This window comes from Pongo abelii, chromosome 2 (assembly GCF_028885655.2).
Source record: "Pongo abelii isolate AG06213 chromosome 2, NHGRI_mPonAbe1-v2.0_pri, whole genome shotgun sequence".
NCBI classification, from domain to species: Eukaryota; Metazoa; Chordata; class Mammalia; order Primates; family Hominidae; genus Pongo; species Pongo abelii.
This window is the reverse complement of record NC_085928.1, coordinates 29861095-29878066: the sequence shown is the minus strand read 5'-3', so window position 1 is coordinate 29878066 and position 16972 is coordinate 29861095. Positions and strand designations below refer to the sequence as shown.

General features: G+C 37.9%; 1 protein-coding gene across 3 annotated transcripts in view; it reads left to right on the top strand.

Moving 5' to 3' along the window:
- The window catches only part of HHLA2 (HHLA2 member of B7 family), a 140769-nt gene that overhangs the window by 118671 nt on the left and 5126 nt on the right, over positions 1-16972 (top strand). For all 3 annotated transcript variants that reach the window (XM_054551562.2, XM_054551561.2, XM_054551563.2), the window contains exons 2-6: positions 1729-1818; positions 3369-3722; positions 5052-5318; positions 7780-8097; positions 12282-12386. In XM_054551562.2, coding sequence (XP_054407537.1) covers positions 1755-1818; positions 3369-3722; positions 5052-5318; positions 7780-8097; positions 12282-12386 — 1108 coding nt within the window. In that variant the 5' untranslated portion in view covers positions 1729-1754. The remainder of the gene's footprint in view (positions 1-1728; positions 1819-3368; positions 3723-5051; positions 5319-7779; positions 8098-12281; positions 12387-16972) is intronic.

The window sequence follows — 16972 nt, the reverse complement described above, 5'->3', positions numbered from 1 at the left end:
TGACATATTTTCATAGTAGAAAAATGAGTTTAATGATTACTTGTAACCTTACTATTCCAAAATAATCATTGTTATATCCTTTTATATATTATACATGCAAATACTTCCATAGGAAGAAATATGAAGGTCTCAATTTTGATAACTAATACTATTTTGTAGCAGTTTTGACTTTACCAACTATCTTAGTTATTGCTCTAAGAGAAATAAAAACAATTGGAGTGATAACTGTGTCATATTGCAAAAGTATTTCTATATTTTGTAGCTTTTTCCATTTTTATAGAGATAATAGAAAATGTACAGTTATGTTAAAAGGCCTTCTTCCTAAGGTTGTGTTTTCAATAACTTTCTTATAGTCTTTAAAATGTAAAAATGAAACTCTAAATTATTAATCTACCAGGTTTTATTTTGATAAGATGTGATTAAGGAATCTAATTTTACTTTTTTAAAAAAATTGTTATTTTAGCAGGAGTTACATGTGCAGGCTTGTTACATGGGTATATTGCATGATTAATTTCACTTCTTAAAATAGTTTTAAGTCATTCTTAAATCACATATCTCACAACAAATATAGAATGTATTCTTGTAATAGTAGAGCTCCTAAATGATATCTTTTTTATTTATTTTATTTTATTGTTACTTTTTTGAGACAGAGTCTCACTGTCTTGCCCAGGCTGGAGTGCAGTGGTGTAATCTCGGCTCACTGCAACCTCCACCTCCCTGGTTCAAGCAATTTGCCTGTCTCAATCTCTCGAGTAGCTGGGACTACAGGCACATGCCACTACACCCGGCTAATTTTTGTATTTTTAGTAGAGACAAGGTTTCACCATGTTGGCCAGGCTGGTCTTGAACTCCTGACCTTAAGCAATTCTCTTGCCTTGGCCTACCAAAGTGCTGGGATTACAGGTGTGAACCACCATGCCCAGCCACCAAATGATACCTTTAAAACTTTCTTTTAGAGATTTTAAAACCAATTGTATGCTATTCTTTAAACAAGCTATTTCTTACAGTGTAAAAATTAACTTGAATCCTATCATCTGGGAAAATCAGTTATACTGTACTTGCTTAAAACTGTATTTTTCTGTACACACATTTTGCCATCTATATTTTCTCACTTTTTTGAGTTTTTGAAACACGCTTTGTAACCCATGAATTTAATGGCTTGCACTAGTATTGGATATGTAAAAATATATTTTCAGGTTTTAGTTGTTCTTTATGTGTGATCATAAATAACATCATAGTTAACACCACTGGCACTTAATATTGAATTTAAATTGGTTTTAGTATTTTCTATCATAAAAGCAATATGTCCATGTAGAAAGCTTTAAAAATAACAAACTATTATCCAGAGAACCACTGTTGCAGATATACCAAATCTTTATTCATTCAAGAGCCATGTTTCAGCACCTGTTAATAGCAGTCACTGCTTCAGATATGAAACCTGCTCTTCAGAGTTAACATCCTCATATACTTAGTCATATATCTTGTCAGTATCATATGAGCAGAAATGTGTATGCTTTTAAAAAAGGAACCATGCTATTTAGAAATTGTATTGTAATCTAATATTTCTCCAATAACCTATTAAGAAATTCCTTCCATGCCATTGAACCATCCTTTACAATATCATATTTAATGGCTACAAAAGAATTATTCGTATGAATGTACCACTCTTTTCCAATTCCCTTTTGCATTTTAAATCCATAACGTGTGCACTTTACTTCTCTTTGATAGCATGACTAATATGTCCTGAACAAGACATGAAGGCACAGACAGTACTGTCTTTCTTCCTCATTCTCATAACATCTCTGAGTGGATCTCAAGGTAATTTCCTTTGTAATACAAGTGTTAGTTATTTGCATTATCAGATAGAAACATGAGCACACAATGCAAGGTGGCTATTTCCTCCATAGCCATAGCATCATGAACTTTCCTAAATCATCAGTTAATCAGAAGCAAAGAACAGGCTGGAAGTCTGCATGAAGACTAAAAATTATATGTATTTTTTCTGTCCATTCTGATTAAGACTCTTCCTAATCTGTTATCTGCTACCAGAAATAAGTTCACTGGAAAGGCAAGTTTGATTGATTGATTTTTTTTTTAAAGTGTAAGCTTGGTACTTACCACTTGACAGAAGGCATTATCAGCTTTGCTAGGTCCTACGACAGGCATTCTTAATTATCCAGTGAAACATTAGAGGAGTTTAGCAGAGCAATTAGGGAGATCGACAATCACTCTTTTCCTTTCCCATCTTTCCGTGTCTTTCTTTCAGCATAATGCCACATCCCTCTAGCTCTGCAGAGAAACTAAGTCTCTCTGAAGAAGAGAGGCAGGACATGGTAGGGTAGAAAGAGCCCCAGAAGGGAAGGTAGAGGATAAAGACTGTGACAGAGCCACTTGGGCACCCAGTTCTTCCATCTTGGGTGGACTGGGCCATGAGCCAAAGGAGTTAGTCCATTGTCCAAAAAATAAGGTCCTTTCCAGTGCTAATATCTTAGAATCCATAGACAGGGCACAAGATCTACTTAAAATATTCTGTAAATCAAAGCAGTTAGATTACCTCCTTCAATGATAGGAATTGTCTGGGTATATTTTCTCGGCAAAAATCTCTTATTCTGTTGATTTTATTTGCTTTTTGAAATTAACTTGTGAAGTTGACAGTGAAAAGAAAACAAAACAAAATAAGTAAATCAAGAGAACTGGGGATTAGGCTTCCAGATTTGTCTCCAGATATTCCTTACCTACATTTTGACCAACTCAGGATATCCTGAGAGCAGCCTTAAAGTCAAAGCAAATGAATGATTCTCTTTCCCTTTTTGACTCCTCCTGCTCATGTCCTCCCCTATTTAGATCTAGTGTATAGATATTCCTATCAGATTCCTGAACCCAGCATTGTCTTCTACGTGCTCCAAATATTTTCTTACCCAGTCAAGCCGAGTTTATTCCATTCTTTTAGGGCCTGCTGGCTGTTGCTAGCTGGATAAACTAATTTATTATTGCCATAGTAGGAGTTAAATGTGAATGTGTTCTGGGAATGAAATCAAAAGGAGTCTTTTAACATACATGATTTCCAGGCCAGGATTGGAAGAGAGACAAGATTACTGATCAAGTGCGCAGCAAACCAGTGTTTCTATGCCTTGGGCTGTTACCAGTTCTCCCAGTTACATTGCATAAAACAGATATTCAATTAAAATTAAAACTCAAACACAGAGCTTCATAGTTTGTTTCTAATAATCAGACAAGTGTTTTTGATTATGTGGTCTATTAATAATCAGGCTGCTAACCTAGGAAAGTTCTTCCGGGTAATTCTGGTATAATCCTGAACGAGCACATATCATTAATTCTCTTTATAACTTCTCTGCTCTTGACTGTAGGCATATTCCCTTTGGCTTTCTTCACTTATGTTCCTATGAATGAACAAATCGTCATTGGAAGACTTGATGAAGATGTAATTCTCCCTTCTTCATTTGAGAGGGGATCCGAAGTCGTAATACACTGGAAGTATCAAGATAGCTACAAGGTTCACAGTTACTACAAAGGCAGTGACCATTTGGAAAGCCAAGATCCCAGATATGCAAACAGGACATCCCTTTTCTATAATGAGATTCAAAATGGGAATGCGTCTCTATTTTTCAGAAGAGTAAGCCTTCTGGACGAAGGAATTTACACCTGCTATGTAGGAACAGCAATTCAAGTGATTACAAACAAAGTGGTGCTAAAGGTGGGAGGTAAGTGTGCATGTAAAGTTTCATGAAACAGCAATGACATCATTCCATGTTATTAGTAAGCCTCTTTTTCCTAATATGCTATGAGCTTCCTTCCAAGTCAATACATGGAAATCTACTTATTTTTAATGCACAGCAACTTGTAGTATACTAATGTTATAAATGATACAACTGTTCCCCTGTTGGTGGGTATTGAGGCATTTCCAGTGTTTTACATTACATGGTTGTGATGAACATCCTTATAGTTGTACTTAATACCGGGAAATAATCTGAAAGCAAAGTACCAGAAGATTTTAATGGGTTACTGACACTAGCAGCATAAGACTATCCACTTTCCCCTTAGTCTTATCGGTACCAAATAACTGCCAATATGATGACTGAAAAAATAGTGAATTGCTGATTTAAATTGCATTTTTCTATATTATAAATGAGGTTAATTTTTATATTATATGCTTTCCTTCTCTGTATTAGCTATATATAACACTATACCTATATAACTATAAGCCATTAATATAGTTAATATATACAGTTATATACAGTTAATATCACTCAGGCACAGCTTCATGGTGGTTATATTATACAGTTAATATAACTATATAATATATTAACTGCATTAATATATTAACTGTTACTAATTCTCATAGTTATATTGAACCAAACAAGTATTAGATTAAAATTGAAGAAATTCAAAGAGCTTCATGGCTCGTAATTACTGGATTACCAAGAGTTCCTGATGATGTGCTCTGTTAATGATCAGGCTGCTGATCATTTATATGTAATATAGTTAGTATGCATTATAAGATATAGTACAATTTTACATATAGATATATATACACACACACACATACATGCAGTATTTTCTAATGGGTTGTTTTTCCCAGCACTTGTTTCTTTTTCTTCTGTCCCTTTTAGCTGCTTCAGACCTTGATTCAGAAATCACAAAATTATGTGTAAACAGAGTCAAATAGGTGCTCTGAGACAGTATTTGAGGAGTGTAGAGTGCCGCATGAACTCTACTTTATAGACTTAGACATCCTCATTTTGGTTTCTCAATGAGGCCATTAGATTTCTTTTCCAGCTATGTTTCTAGAGAATTGAGATTGCTAGTTGCCACATACCCATGCCTGCTCTTTTTTTATTTCTTCTAGATAACCACACTATATCTTAAGGTTCTACAGAGGTGTTTGTTTGTTTTCCCTTTCAGTAACTGCCAAGTTTTGCTCATAGAACTTATCTTTTCATTTCATGGATATTAAAAAGTATTCTGCACAGATGGCCTATAAAGAAGCTAATGATGGCAGTTTTTCATGTGCCCGTCTTTCTCCTATGTAGTTTTTCTCACACCCGTGATGAAGTATGAAAAGAGGAACACAAACAGCTTCTTAATATGCAGCGTGTTAAGTGTTTATCCTCGTCCAATTATCATGTGGAAAATGGACAACACACCTATCTCTGAAAACAATATGGAAGAAACAGGGTCTTTGGATCCTTTTTCTATTAACAGCACACTGAATATTACAGGATCAAATTCATCTTATGAATGTACAATTGAAAATTCACTGCTGAAGCAAACATGGACAGGGCGCTGGACAATGAAAGGTAGGCTCCACAGGACTTTCTGTGTACATGTGCTATTTCAAAGTTGGGGGGTAATGGGGACTGATTTGAAAAGAAAGAAAGGAAGATGAAAGAAAAGAAAGCAAATCCATCTGCAGCGGTTAGAAGACCAAGACCGAAGCCCTAGGGCTGGTTCTTCTGGCTGTATTACATTAAGCAATCATTCTTACTTTTGAGCATTAGTACCTCATTGATAAAATAGAAGTAATTCTTACCTTGCTAGGTATTTATGAGTTGAATGAAAACATTTATGAAGTGGAAAGAAGCAAATCTATTCTTGAATATTAATGTATTTGTCAATGGCTCATCCTTCAAAAGGGATTTCCTACCAGCATTGCTCTTTAAAAGATCAAAGGAGAAAGAATACTTGTCTTTCAGCAGATCACAACTTCCAATCTTACAATTAAAATATTAATGAGTATTATTGCTTCTTTTTAGTTTCTTTACATAGTATTAGCCCATCAATCTTTATCCAACACCTCTATCACAACATGGTCAGTTTTTAGCACTCTTTCCTCTCATTTATTTGAACAGATCCAAACTCTGATCAATCTCTATATCCAAAACCTATTTAATAAAAATTAATTTGCTATCTCCATATCCAAGTCCAAGAAAATTTGTTTTCCTTTTTTTTTTTTTTTTTTTTTTGAGATGGAGTCTCCCTCTGTCGCCCAGGCTGGAGTGCAGTGGCATGATCTCAGTTCACTGCAACCTCCGCCTCCCAGGTTCAAGTGATTCTCCTGTCTCAGCCTCCTGAGTAGCTGGGATTACAGGCACATGCCACCACACGTGGCTAATTTTTATATTTTTTTAGTAGAGACAGGGTTTCACCATGTTGGTCAGGCTGGTCTCGAACTTCTGACCTCGTGATCCACCCACATCGGCCTCCCAAAGTGCTAGGATTACAGGCGTGAGCCACCGTGCCCAGCCTGTTTTTCATTTTATTTGTAACAAAGCAAAAATTTTCTGTCAGTCTCCCTTATATGGGGAAAATGGAGGTTATCTTTTTTTTTCAGCCTTCTCTTTCCTAGCATCTCATATTCTCAAAATGCTCACCAAAAATATATTGAAATTCTGGGTGATTCACCACATTTACATGAGTCCAGTGTTAAAGGCATGAGTACCCAATGTTCATTCTCCATCAGTCAGGCAGCAATGGAAACATGGGAAAGGGTTGCAAATGTTAATATTGTAAATATTGTCTTTGTAAAATCCTAATTTCTCATGTTCATTTAGAATTGAGTGTCTTGAAGCATGAACAGTTCTTTAGGCTCAGTACTGTTTGGTCTCATTGAAAAGCTATTACGTGCCAAGTTTTGTTGCTCACAGACTGTGAACTTAAGAACATGGTCTCTACTGATTTCTGGATCCACAGCATCTAGTACAAATATAAAAATTAAACTAGGAACATAGCTTACAAAGGGAATGATTAATTCTATTCTCTGTGGTTGGACATGAATGGGGTTGTTACAGAATATGTGCTTAAGAAAGTTGCATAAGGGCAGAATTTTAGAAGAGTAGTAGGACATTCCAGGAGAAGAAGAATATTCCAGGTAAAAAGCACAGAAAAGTAAAATTGCCTGGATTTGTGGAATTAACGGATCAAGAGATGAACCTGGAGAGGGAGGCAAAAAACAGATGAAAGACCTTTTGCACGTTGCTAAGGAGCTTGTTGAGTCTTGGAGGTAGGATGAATCAGAAGAGGGATTTGAAGCATCAAAGAGGCCCTGGATTTGCCTTTTGGAAGGCTTGCTTTGGCATCACTCTCCTGCAGGTAGACTGGAAGCCAGGTGAGTCTACAGCCAGGGAGAACCATCCATGACAGTCCATAGAGGTCAGCCTACACCACTACAGAACAGGAAGGACAAGATGGAGCTGGGTCTGGAGGGGCAAGCCAAGAAAATTCAGCAGAGTCCCTCTTCTAAAAGAGCTCAGTCCAGTGGGGGTTGCCTGCACACAGCTGGAAATATTCTTATATGCAGAAAAAGAGATTTTGTCTAGATAAAGAGATTAAGAAGTAGTGAGGCCATAAAAGTTAGAGACCACTAGGGAGTAGGTAGGGTAACAAAAGGGGTGTTCTGGGGAACACCAGCATTAGAGGGGCCAAGAGAAGGAGAACATTGAGTTTAATAGGCTAGCAACTGGTAGCAACATTCCTGAGTGCTTACTGTCAGGTTCTAAGAGTTAAAACAAGTATATCACTCCTCTAGCTGGCCCTGGCTTAGCCCTCCTTGAAGGTCTAAACTAACCTTGGTGGGAAACTTTAAAATAGTGGTAGTAAAACTTGTCTTTTAAGAAACCACAGCACAAATATAATTACTTTCCAAAAAGTTATTTCCAAATATATCAATATTAGTGCCTTTGTTCTCTGCTAAGTGTAACTTAGAGAATTCTTTCGAAATGTTTATCTTCATTGATGTTTTCTTTTCTATTGTGTTGTTAGATGGCCTTCATAAAATGCAAAGTGAACACGTTTCACTCTCATGTCAACCTGTAAATGATTATTTTTCACCAAAACAAGACTTCAAAGTTACTTGGTCCAGAATGAAAAGTGGGACTTTCTCTATCCTGGCTTACTATCTGAGCTCCTCACAAAATACAATTATCAATGAATCCCGATTCTCATGGAACAAAGAGCTGATAAACCAGAGTGACTTCTCTATGAATTTGATGGATCTTAATCTTTCAGACAGTGGGGAATATTTATGCAATATTTCTTCGGATGAATATACTTTACTTACCACCCACACAGTGCACGTAGGTAAGTTGCAAGTAGGTTTGGATAATGGGTTTTGGCTGTAGCATTAGAGGTTTGTGAATATCAAACAGAAAATTAGGTTGACTTTTCAAGAATACATTGATACCTTCTCAAAGTAAAATCTACAGGGATATTTCTGGTCAGGATGTCGATCACCCTCCCTCCTTCAACCACACAAAAGTCCTGTTTTGAAAAAAAAAATTACTCCCACAGATTTCCTTTCAGGATTTTGGGGCTTCAGAAATGAGGAGGAGACATATTTTGATGACTCCATGCGCTGAGCATCTTCCATTTCTGCTCACTGCTGTGCCTAATATATACCTTAGGCCTAGGGTTTGGGAAGTCAAGGCTAGAGACACATTACGAAGTTACAGTCAGGGTCCTGAAGAATGCTGGGAAATCATGGCAGTGTCTATGAACTTGGAAATAGTCACCACACAATATTTGAAGCACCAAGTATATATTCCTAGTTCAGTTCATTTTTACCTCTGTTGATAGTTCACTGCCAAAACCATTATCTAAAATATTTCTAGTCAACTAACCATTAAGTCATGGAATATAGACTCATGAAGCTGACCTTCTAGGTGAGCTGGATGGTCCCACCCTTAAACTATCAACTTCACATCATGGCAGACCATGGCAGCTCTTTCTGTCCTTCAATAAAGGTATTTGAACCAGTGGAATTTATGTTTTAGAAATATTTCTATCATTTCAATTGTGAAAATTAGGAAGAATAACATTTGAAGTTTTGGTGATTCTATGTAGTGAGATTTGAAGACAAGAGGACAGAGTTGTCCTTTAGGTTATGTGATCTTCAAATACTTGGAAGCTTCTGGACATTGAGTAATAACACTCCCTTTGTAGAGCTGCCACTTTGAGAGTAGAGAATGAAAAACTGGGGCTGCATTTGAAGCTCCTATTTTTCTCCAAAAATAAAAGTGTCAGTTTTATGTAAAATACAGTTAAGCCTGCAATCTATTTTTAAAAATGTTGCCTCATGTTGGATTAATTTTGAAGTGTAAAAAAAAAAATAGTCAAGAAGAAATGTCCTGAAGACTACATATGGCCCGTCTTCCCACCCAGAGATCTAATTTTCAGTTCACACGAAGTGAAACATCAGGACCATTCCATCTCTGACAAAAGAGTATTTTCAGAACCTCTCATTCTCAAATAAATGTTGGCCAGGTGGGGCTGGGGGAGGGTGTGCTCACCCTTCCCCACCAGGAAGAGGACTTGGCAGGAGCCACCCCAGCAGGCCAGGGAACAGGGCAAACAGTCTTGGTACCTTAAATATCATCCTTTCAAGGATGGCTTTTCCATTTGTTGCCTTTCCCAGGAGGTGCTACAACAAGATAGGGGTACTTATGATTCCTCAAATCTAGATCTGCTCAATTAAGGTTGCACCAAGCTGAATGGAATTAAATAATCCTTGCTAAGTTTTGCTGCTGAATCAATATGTGACCTTGGGCAAATATCTTTACAGATGGGGGAACCTGAGGGTCATGAGTACAGTGAGAAGTAGCTATACCTTGTAGGATTTCCTTTAGGAGGAAGAAAAATGCATATGAAAACACTGTAGAAAGTCAACCTAACATTCCTACTTAATCTCTCCTTTATATAGGTACAGTAGTCCCCCCTTTCCTTGGGGGATATGTTCCAAGACCCCCAGTGGATGCCTGAAACTATGGACAGTACTAAACCCTATATATGCATTCCCACATGGCACAAGGATTAATCTGTCCTTCCATGTTTATGCCTTGGTGCCTCATTCACACTTCTATGAATACAGGTTCTATTGGGCATCTTCTTCCAGCAGAGCTTGCTTTCATTGCAATTAAAGATTTGCTTTGGATGGAAATGTGGCTGTAGCTTCTTCATCAGCAGACACAGCCTCTCCAGTAATTTTTATATTTTTCAGTCCAAGCTGATTTCTAAATCTGTGTAGCCATCCTCTACTTGCAGTAAATGGCCTGTTTCAAGGGATCTCTTGCTGAAGTCTTCATATAAGCCCAAAGCTTTCCAGTGCAACATATCATCAACCAGAACACATTTCTGTTCATGTCTTCCACCCTCAAATTTAATGCCACTTCCATCTTAACTCAGCATATACAACACACTGTGGCCATAACTGTTGTAGTTTGAGACATGACCGCAAAACTAACACAAATTTTCTTCTTTCTTTCTTCACAATTTTACAGATAGAAGATTCATTTTCACCACAGATCTCAGCAACCTCAATATATGATTTTTTGTAAGTCAAGGGCTTTAATTGTTTTAGCTCAAGGAGGCACTTTATGGCTTCTTTTTGGTATATCCAAATTGCCAGCATCACTACTCTTGTGCTTTGGGACCATTCTTAAAGAAAATAAGGGTTACTTGAATACAAGCATTGTTATACCATGACAGTCAATCTGATAACTGAGATGGCTAGTAAATGATTCATGGTGGTAGTGTGTACAACGTGGATATGCCGGACAAAGGGCGCAGTCACGTCCCAGGTGGGATGCAGTGGTGTAACATGATATTTCTTCATGCTACTCAGAATGGCACACAATTTAAAACTTAAGAATTATTTATTCCTGGAATTTTCCATTTGGTTATGTTTGGACTACAGTTGACCATTGGTAAATAAAACCTCAGAAAGTTAAACCAGGGATAAAGCGGACTCCTGTAAGGAATTTCAGAATGACACAAATAGGTGGAGAGATTAATATTTTATTAGTTGTAAAACACTATAGTATGTTCATAGAAAATTACATTTGTTATGTAAACAGAGGTATTCATTCTAAAGGATAGCCACAAACATTTTCCCCCTGAATTGACCTTTGTGCTCTAATGCTTGCTGCCCACGTTTTAGCAGAACATAGACCATAAGGTTAGCAGGGTTCTGACTTTGGTAACCCAGGGTCTCTGGAGTCCCCATTTCCATTAATATTAATTTCAACAATTCTAGTCCTGACCAAGATGCTGGAGAAAGTTTAGGCTCATCCAGTTATTTCTGAGGAGCTCCAAACACTATCAGCAGGTCCTCCTTTTCTGCAGTTTGTTACGCAAAGTCAACCACTGTCTGAAATTTTTAAAAGGAAAATTCCAGAAATAATGTCTTAAATTGTGTGCCATTCTGAGTAGCATGATGAAATTGCATGTCATCCCACTCCATCCTGCCTTGAAAGTGAATCCTCCCTTTGTCCAGCATATCACACTGTGGATGCTACCTGCCTGTTAGTCACTTAGCCCTCCGGGTAATCAGATCTACTGTCATGATATCGCAGTGCTTGTGATCAAGCAACCCTTATTTTATTTAAGAATGGCCTCAAAGCACAAGAATAGTGATGCTGGCAGTTCAGATACACCAAAAAGAAGCCGTAAAGTGCTTCCTTTAAGGGAAAGCTCTCAACTTAAGAGGAAAAAAGAGCCTATGTTGAGATTGCTAAGATCTACAGTAAGAATGAATCTTCTACCTATAAAACTGTGAAGATGGAAAAAGAAATTAGTGTATAGTATGCATAGGGTTCAGTACTAAGGTTTCAGGCATCCACTTGGGGGTCTTGGAATGTATCCTCCAGGGATAAGGTGGGGACTACTGTGCCTATTATCTCTGTGGTCACCTGCCACCTCTAACTCAAGACCAGGGCTTCTACTCATCTCCTTTTATCACCTCTGAACTTACCACTGTTCCCTTAGGACCCTGTCTTCTCTAGGCCAATGGCAGACTGCACTCTTACTTCATCCTCCAAGGTGAACACTGGGCTGAGGCTAATTTATGGACATAATTATTCCTTTATAAAAATGTGCTGTTTCTTATTACAGTATAAAGCAATAGAAACTGAAAATGCGTAGTAGATGTATTACCTCTCCAGTTTTCAGACTTTTCTCCCAGCTCCCCCAACCGCCACCAATCTCCAATAATATTATGGTGTCTGTAGGTTTCCCACAATAGATACACTGAGACTAGGAGATATTTATGCTCAAGACAAACTCTCCTGTCCAGTCTGGGCTCTTGGCTTTATCCTAAAGGACCTTTTTATTATGCAAAGTGTTTTCATATGAATTCAGCCTCCTACCTGTAATGCAGAAATAACTAGTTTTTAAAATAGTAAACATACTCCACCCTTACCCACCCACACGTTTCTTATCTGGTAATTTTTCTTCCAGTTCACAGACTTTGTTTCTCCTTTTTTTTTTAGAACCGAGCCAAGAAACAGCTTCCCATAACAAAGCCTTATGGATTTTGGTGCCCTCTGTGATTTTGGCAGTTACTCTGCTGATTTGGACAGTAAAATGTCGCAGAGGTAATAGAAGAATTTGGGCTCTGCCCTACGTGTTCCACATCATGTATATTAAAGATAACATGGAAATACATGCCCAAACAGCTACTGGGCATGTAAATTGATCTGAATTTTCTGGAATGTCATTCACAAAATTCACCCAAAATCTTTTAAAATGCTCCTACATTTCCACCTAACCATTCTACTTCTAGGAATTTATCTCACATTAAATGAGCAGAGGTACACCAAACTATATACAAGCATATTCACTGCAGCACACTGCTATTGCCTTTAGGTTTCCTACTATTGTCAATAAATAATTGGGAAATTAAATTGAAGATCATACTTTTTAAAATTTTAATCTAATATTAAAATGATAACCAGGATGACTTAATCATCCTGCATTGAAAAGTAACTGGAAAGAAAAAAGCCAAAGCTTTAAGAAGTTGCCTTTGGAGTTATAGGACCATGAGTTCTTCCTTACCCTCACACCTCAGAAGGAAGCCAAATACCTCGTTAAGTCCCTGGGCTCTGCCTGTTCTCCCTTGCTCTGAGCTTAGTCAAGGTTGGTGCTCTCATTGAAATTGCATTGTTCTTTTCTTATGGGTCATTTCATTTTAATTGTTGTTCAATTAATTTTTTTCTAAATTTCAGGCAAAAAACCTTACTAGTAATTTAAAATATCTTAAGATGCCATGATCATGGGAAGTACTTTTAGGGAATACTTTCCTAAAGTATTTTGCTTTTAGTAACAGAATTTTGAGCTAGAGAGCATCTGGGCAAAACTTAGATCTAGTTGATCTCCACATTTTACAGATCAGGAAACAGGAATCCGGGAAGTTAGCTGAAGTGCCAAGTAGGCATGTGAAACAGATTTAGGTGGATCATTTAATATCACCAAGCCAGCTAGTGGCAGAGGCAGGTTCAGGCCCCCAGAAGCCCTCCCTTATTCCATTATCCCCCTGAGAAGGCTCTGGGTGTTCTGGGAACTTGAGATAGATCCTATGTCTCTTTTATCTGTCCTTCTGGTTGATATTTGGCTATTGCCCCTGCTGAAGTTAGGAGATTAGGGTTATAGCAGAAACTATTATTGAAGATATAGTTTTAGGGGCAATGGAGAGCAAGCATTTCACCAATTCTAGCCCTGTGATCATTCGTACTAATAGGCAGCCTAGTTCCTGTCCCTTGGCTGGCCAGAAGGAGTAAGAGACCACAGGCAGTCTAGCTTGTCCACCAAGATCAACCGTTGACCTAATATACTGATATTTGTGATTGGATTAGGTTCAAATTATGGGAGGTGGTGCTATATCCTACTCAAGAATGATAGTTTAGTTTCTTTAGTGGAAGTCTGCATAAGTCAGTTCTCAACTGAAAACACATGGCACACTCAAAACTGGATAAAGAACTTACGAAACAGTATATTCATGGCTGGGCGCACCCAAATCACTAGCAAACTTAAACTTGAAGGGACAAGGACAGAGAGCAGTTCCCAAAACTTGGAAGGAGAGAGTCACGTAAGATTAGTTGCCTTGTAAGGAGAGTGACTTACTTCTTTTTTTTTTTCTTTCTTTTTAAGTTCTGGGATACATGTGCTGAATACACAGGTTTGTTACATAGGTATACATGTGCCTTGGTGGTTTGCTGCACCTATCAACCTGTCATCTAGGTTTTAAGCCCCACATACATTAGGTATTTGACCTGATGCCCTCCCTCCCCTTTACCCTCATCCTCCAACAGGCCCCAGTGTGTGATGTTCCCCACCCTGTGTCCAAGTGATCTCATTGTTCAATTCCCACCTACGAGTGAGAATATGTGGTGTTTGGTTTTCTGTCCTTGGGATAGTTTGCTGAGAATGATGGTTTCCAGCTTCATCCATGTCCCTGCAAAGCATATGAACTCATTCTTTTTTATGACTGCATAGTATTCCATGGTGTATATGTGCCACATTTTCTTTATCCAGTCTATCATCGATGGGCATTTGGGTTGGTTCCAAGTCTTTGCTATTGTGCATAGTGCTGCAATAAACATACATGTGCATGTGTCTTCATAGTAGAATGATTTATAATTTTTTGGGTATATACCCAGTAGTGGGATGGCTGGGTCAAATGGTATTTCTAGTTCCAGATTCTTGAGGAATTGCCACACTGTCTTCCACAATGGTTGAACTAATTTACTCTCCCACCAACAGTGTAAAAGCGTTCCTATTTCTCCACATCCTCTCCAGCATCTGTTGTTTCCAGACTTTTTAATGATCACCATTCTAACTGGTGTGAGATGGTATCTCGTTGTGGTTTTGATTTGCATTTCTCTAATGACCAGTGATGAGGTGCTCTTTTTCATGTTTGTTGGCTGCATAAATGTCTTCTTTTGAGAAGTGTCTGTTCATATCCTTCACCCACTTTTTGATGGGGCTGTTTATTTGTTTCTTGTAAATTTGTTTAAGTTCCTTTAGATTCTGGATATTAGACTTTTGTCAGATGGGTAGACTGCAAAAAATTTCTCCCATTCTGTAGGTTGCCTGCTCACTCTGATGATAGTTTCTTTGGCTAAGCAGAAGCTCTTTAGTTTAATTAGATCCCATTCATCAATTTTGGCTTTTGTTGCAATTGCTTTTGGTGTTTTAGTCATGAAGTCCTTGTCCATGTCTATTTCCTGAATGATATTGCCTAGGTTTTCTTCTAGGGTTTTTATGGTTTTAGGTTTTATGTTTAAGTCTTTAATCCATCTTGAATTAATTTTTGTATAAGGTGTAAGGAAGGGGCCTAGCTTCTATTTTCTGCATATGGCTAGCCAGTTTGCCCAGCACCATTTATTAAACAGGGAATCCTTTCCGCATTCCTTGTTTTTGTCAGGTTTGTCAAAGATTGAATGGTTGTAGATGTGTGGTGTTATTTCTGAGGCATCTGTTCTGTTCCATTGGTCTATGTATCTGTTTTGGTACCAGTACTATGCTGTTTTGGTTACTGTAGCCTTGTAGTATAGTCTGAAGTCAGGCAGTGTGAAGCCTCCAGCTGTGTTCTTTTGCTTAGGATTGTCTTGGTTATATGGGCGGTTTTTTGGTTCCATATGAAATTTAAAGTAGTTTTTTCCAGTTCTGTGAAGAAAGTCAAAGGTAGCTTGATGGGAATAGCATTGAATCTATAAATTACTTTGGGCAGTATGGCCATTTTCACTATATTGACTCTTCCTATTCATAAGTATGAAATTTTTTTCCATTTGGTTATGTCCTCTCTTATTTCCTTTAGCAGTGGTTTGTAGTTCTCCTTGAAGGTGTCCTTCACATCCCTTGTAAGTTGTATTCCTAGATATTTTATCTTCTTTGTAGCAATTGTGAATGGGAGTTCACTCATGATTTGGCTCTCTGTTTGTCTGTTATTGGTGTATAGGAATGCTTGTGATTTTTGCACATTGATTTTGTATCCTGAGACTTTGCTGAAGTTGCTTATCAGCTTAAGGAGATTTTGGGCTGAGATGATGGGGTTCTCTAAATATACAATCACATCATCTGCAAACAGAGACAATTTGACTTCCTCTGTTCCTATTTGAATACTCTATTTATTTCTCTTGCCTGACTGCCCTGGCCAAAACTTCCAATACTATGTTGAACTGTGGTGAGAGAGGGCATCCTTGTCTTGTGCTGGTTTTCAAGCGGAATGCTTCCAGCTTTTGCCCATTCAGTGTGATATTGGCTATGGGTTTGTCATAAATAGCTCTTATTATTTTGAGATATGTTCCATCGATGCCCAGTTTATTGAGAGTTTTTAGCATGAAGGGGTGTTGAATTTTATCGAAGGCCTTTTCTGCATCTCTTGAGATAATCATGTGGTTTTTGTCATTGGTTCTGTTTATGTGATGGATTGCATTTATTGATTTGCATATGTTGAACCAGCCTTGTGTCCCAAGGATGAAGCCAACTTGATCATGGTGCATAAGCTTTTTGATGGGCTGTGGATTCGGTTTGCCAGTATTTTATTGAGGATTTTCGCATTGATGTTCATCAGGGATGTTGGTCTGAAATTTTCATTTTTTGTTGTAACTCTGCCAGGTTTTGGAATCAGGACGATGCTGGCCTTATAAAATGGTTAGGGAGGAGTCCCTCTTTTTCTGTTGTTTGGAATAGTATCAGAAGGAATGGTACCAGCTCCTCTTTGTACCTCTGGTAGAATTTGGCTATGAATCTGTCTGGTCCTGGGCTTTTTTGGCTGGTGGCCTATTAATTACTGCTTCAGTTTTAGAACTTGTTATTGGTTTTTTCAGGGATTCGACTTCTTCCTGGTTTAGTCTTAGGAGGGTGTCCAGGAATTTATCATCTATTTCTTCTAGATTTTGTAGTTTATTTGCTTAGAGGTGTTTATAGTATTCTCTAATGGTAGCTTGTATTTCTGTGAGATCAGTGGTGATATCCCCTTTATCATTTTTTATTGTGTCTATTTGATTCTTATTTCTTTTCTTCTTTATTAGTCTGGCTAGCAGTCTATCATTTCGTTAATCTTTTCATACTACCAGCTCCTGGGTTGACAGACACCTCATACAGGAGATCTCCAGCTCGCATCAGGCTGGTGCCCCTCTGGGACAAAGCTTCCAGAGGAAGAAGTGGGCAGCAATCTTTG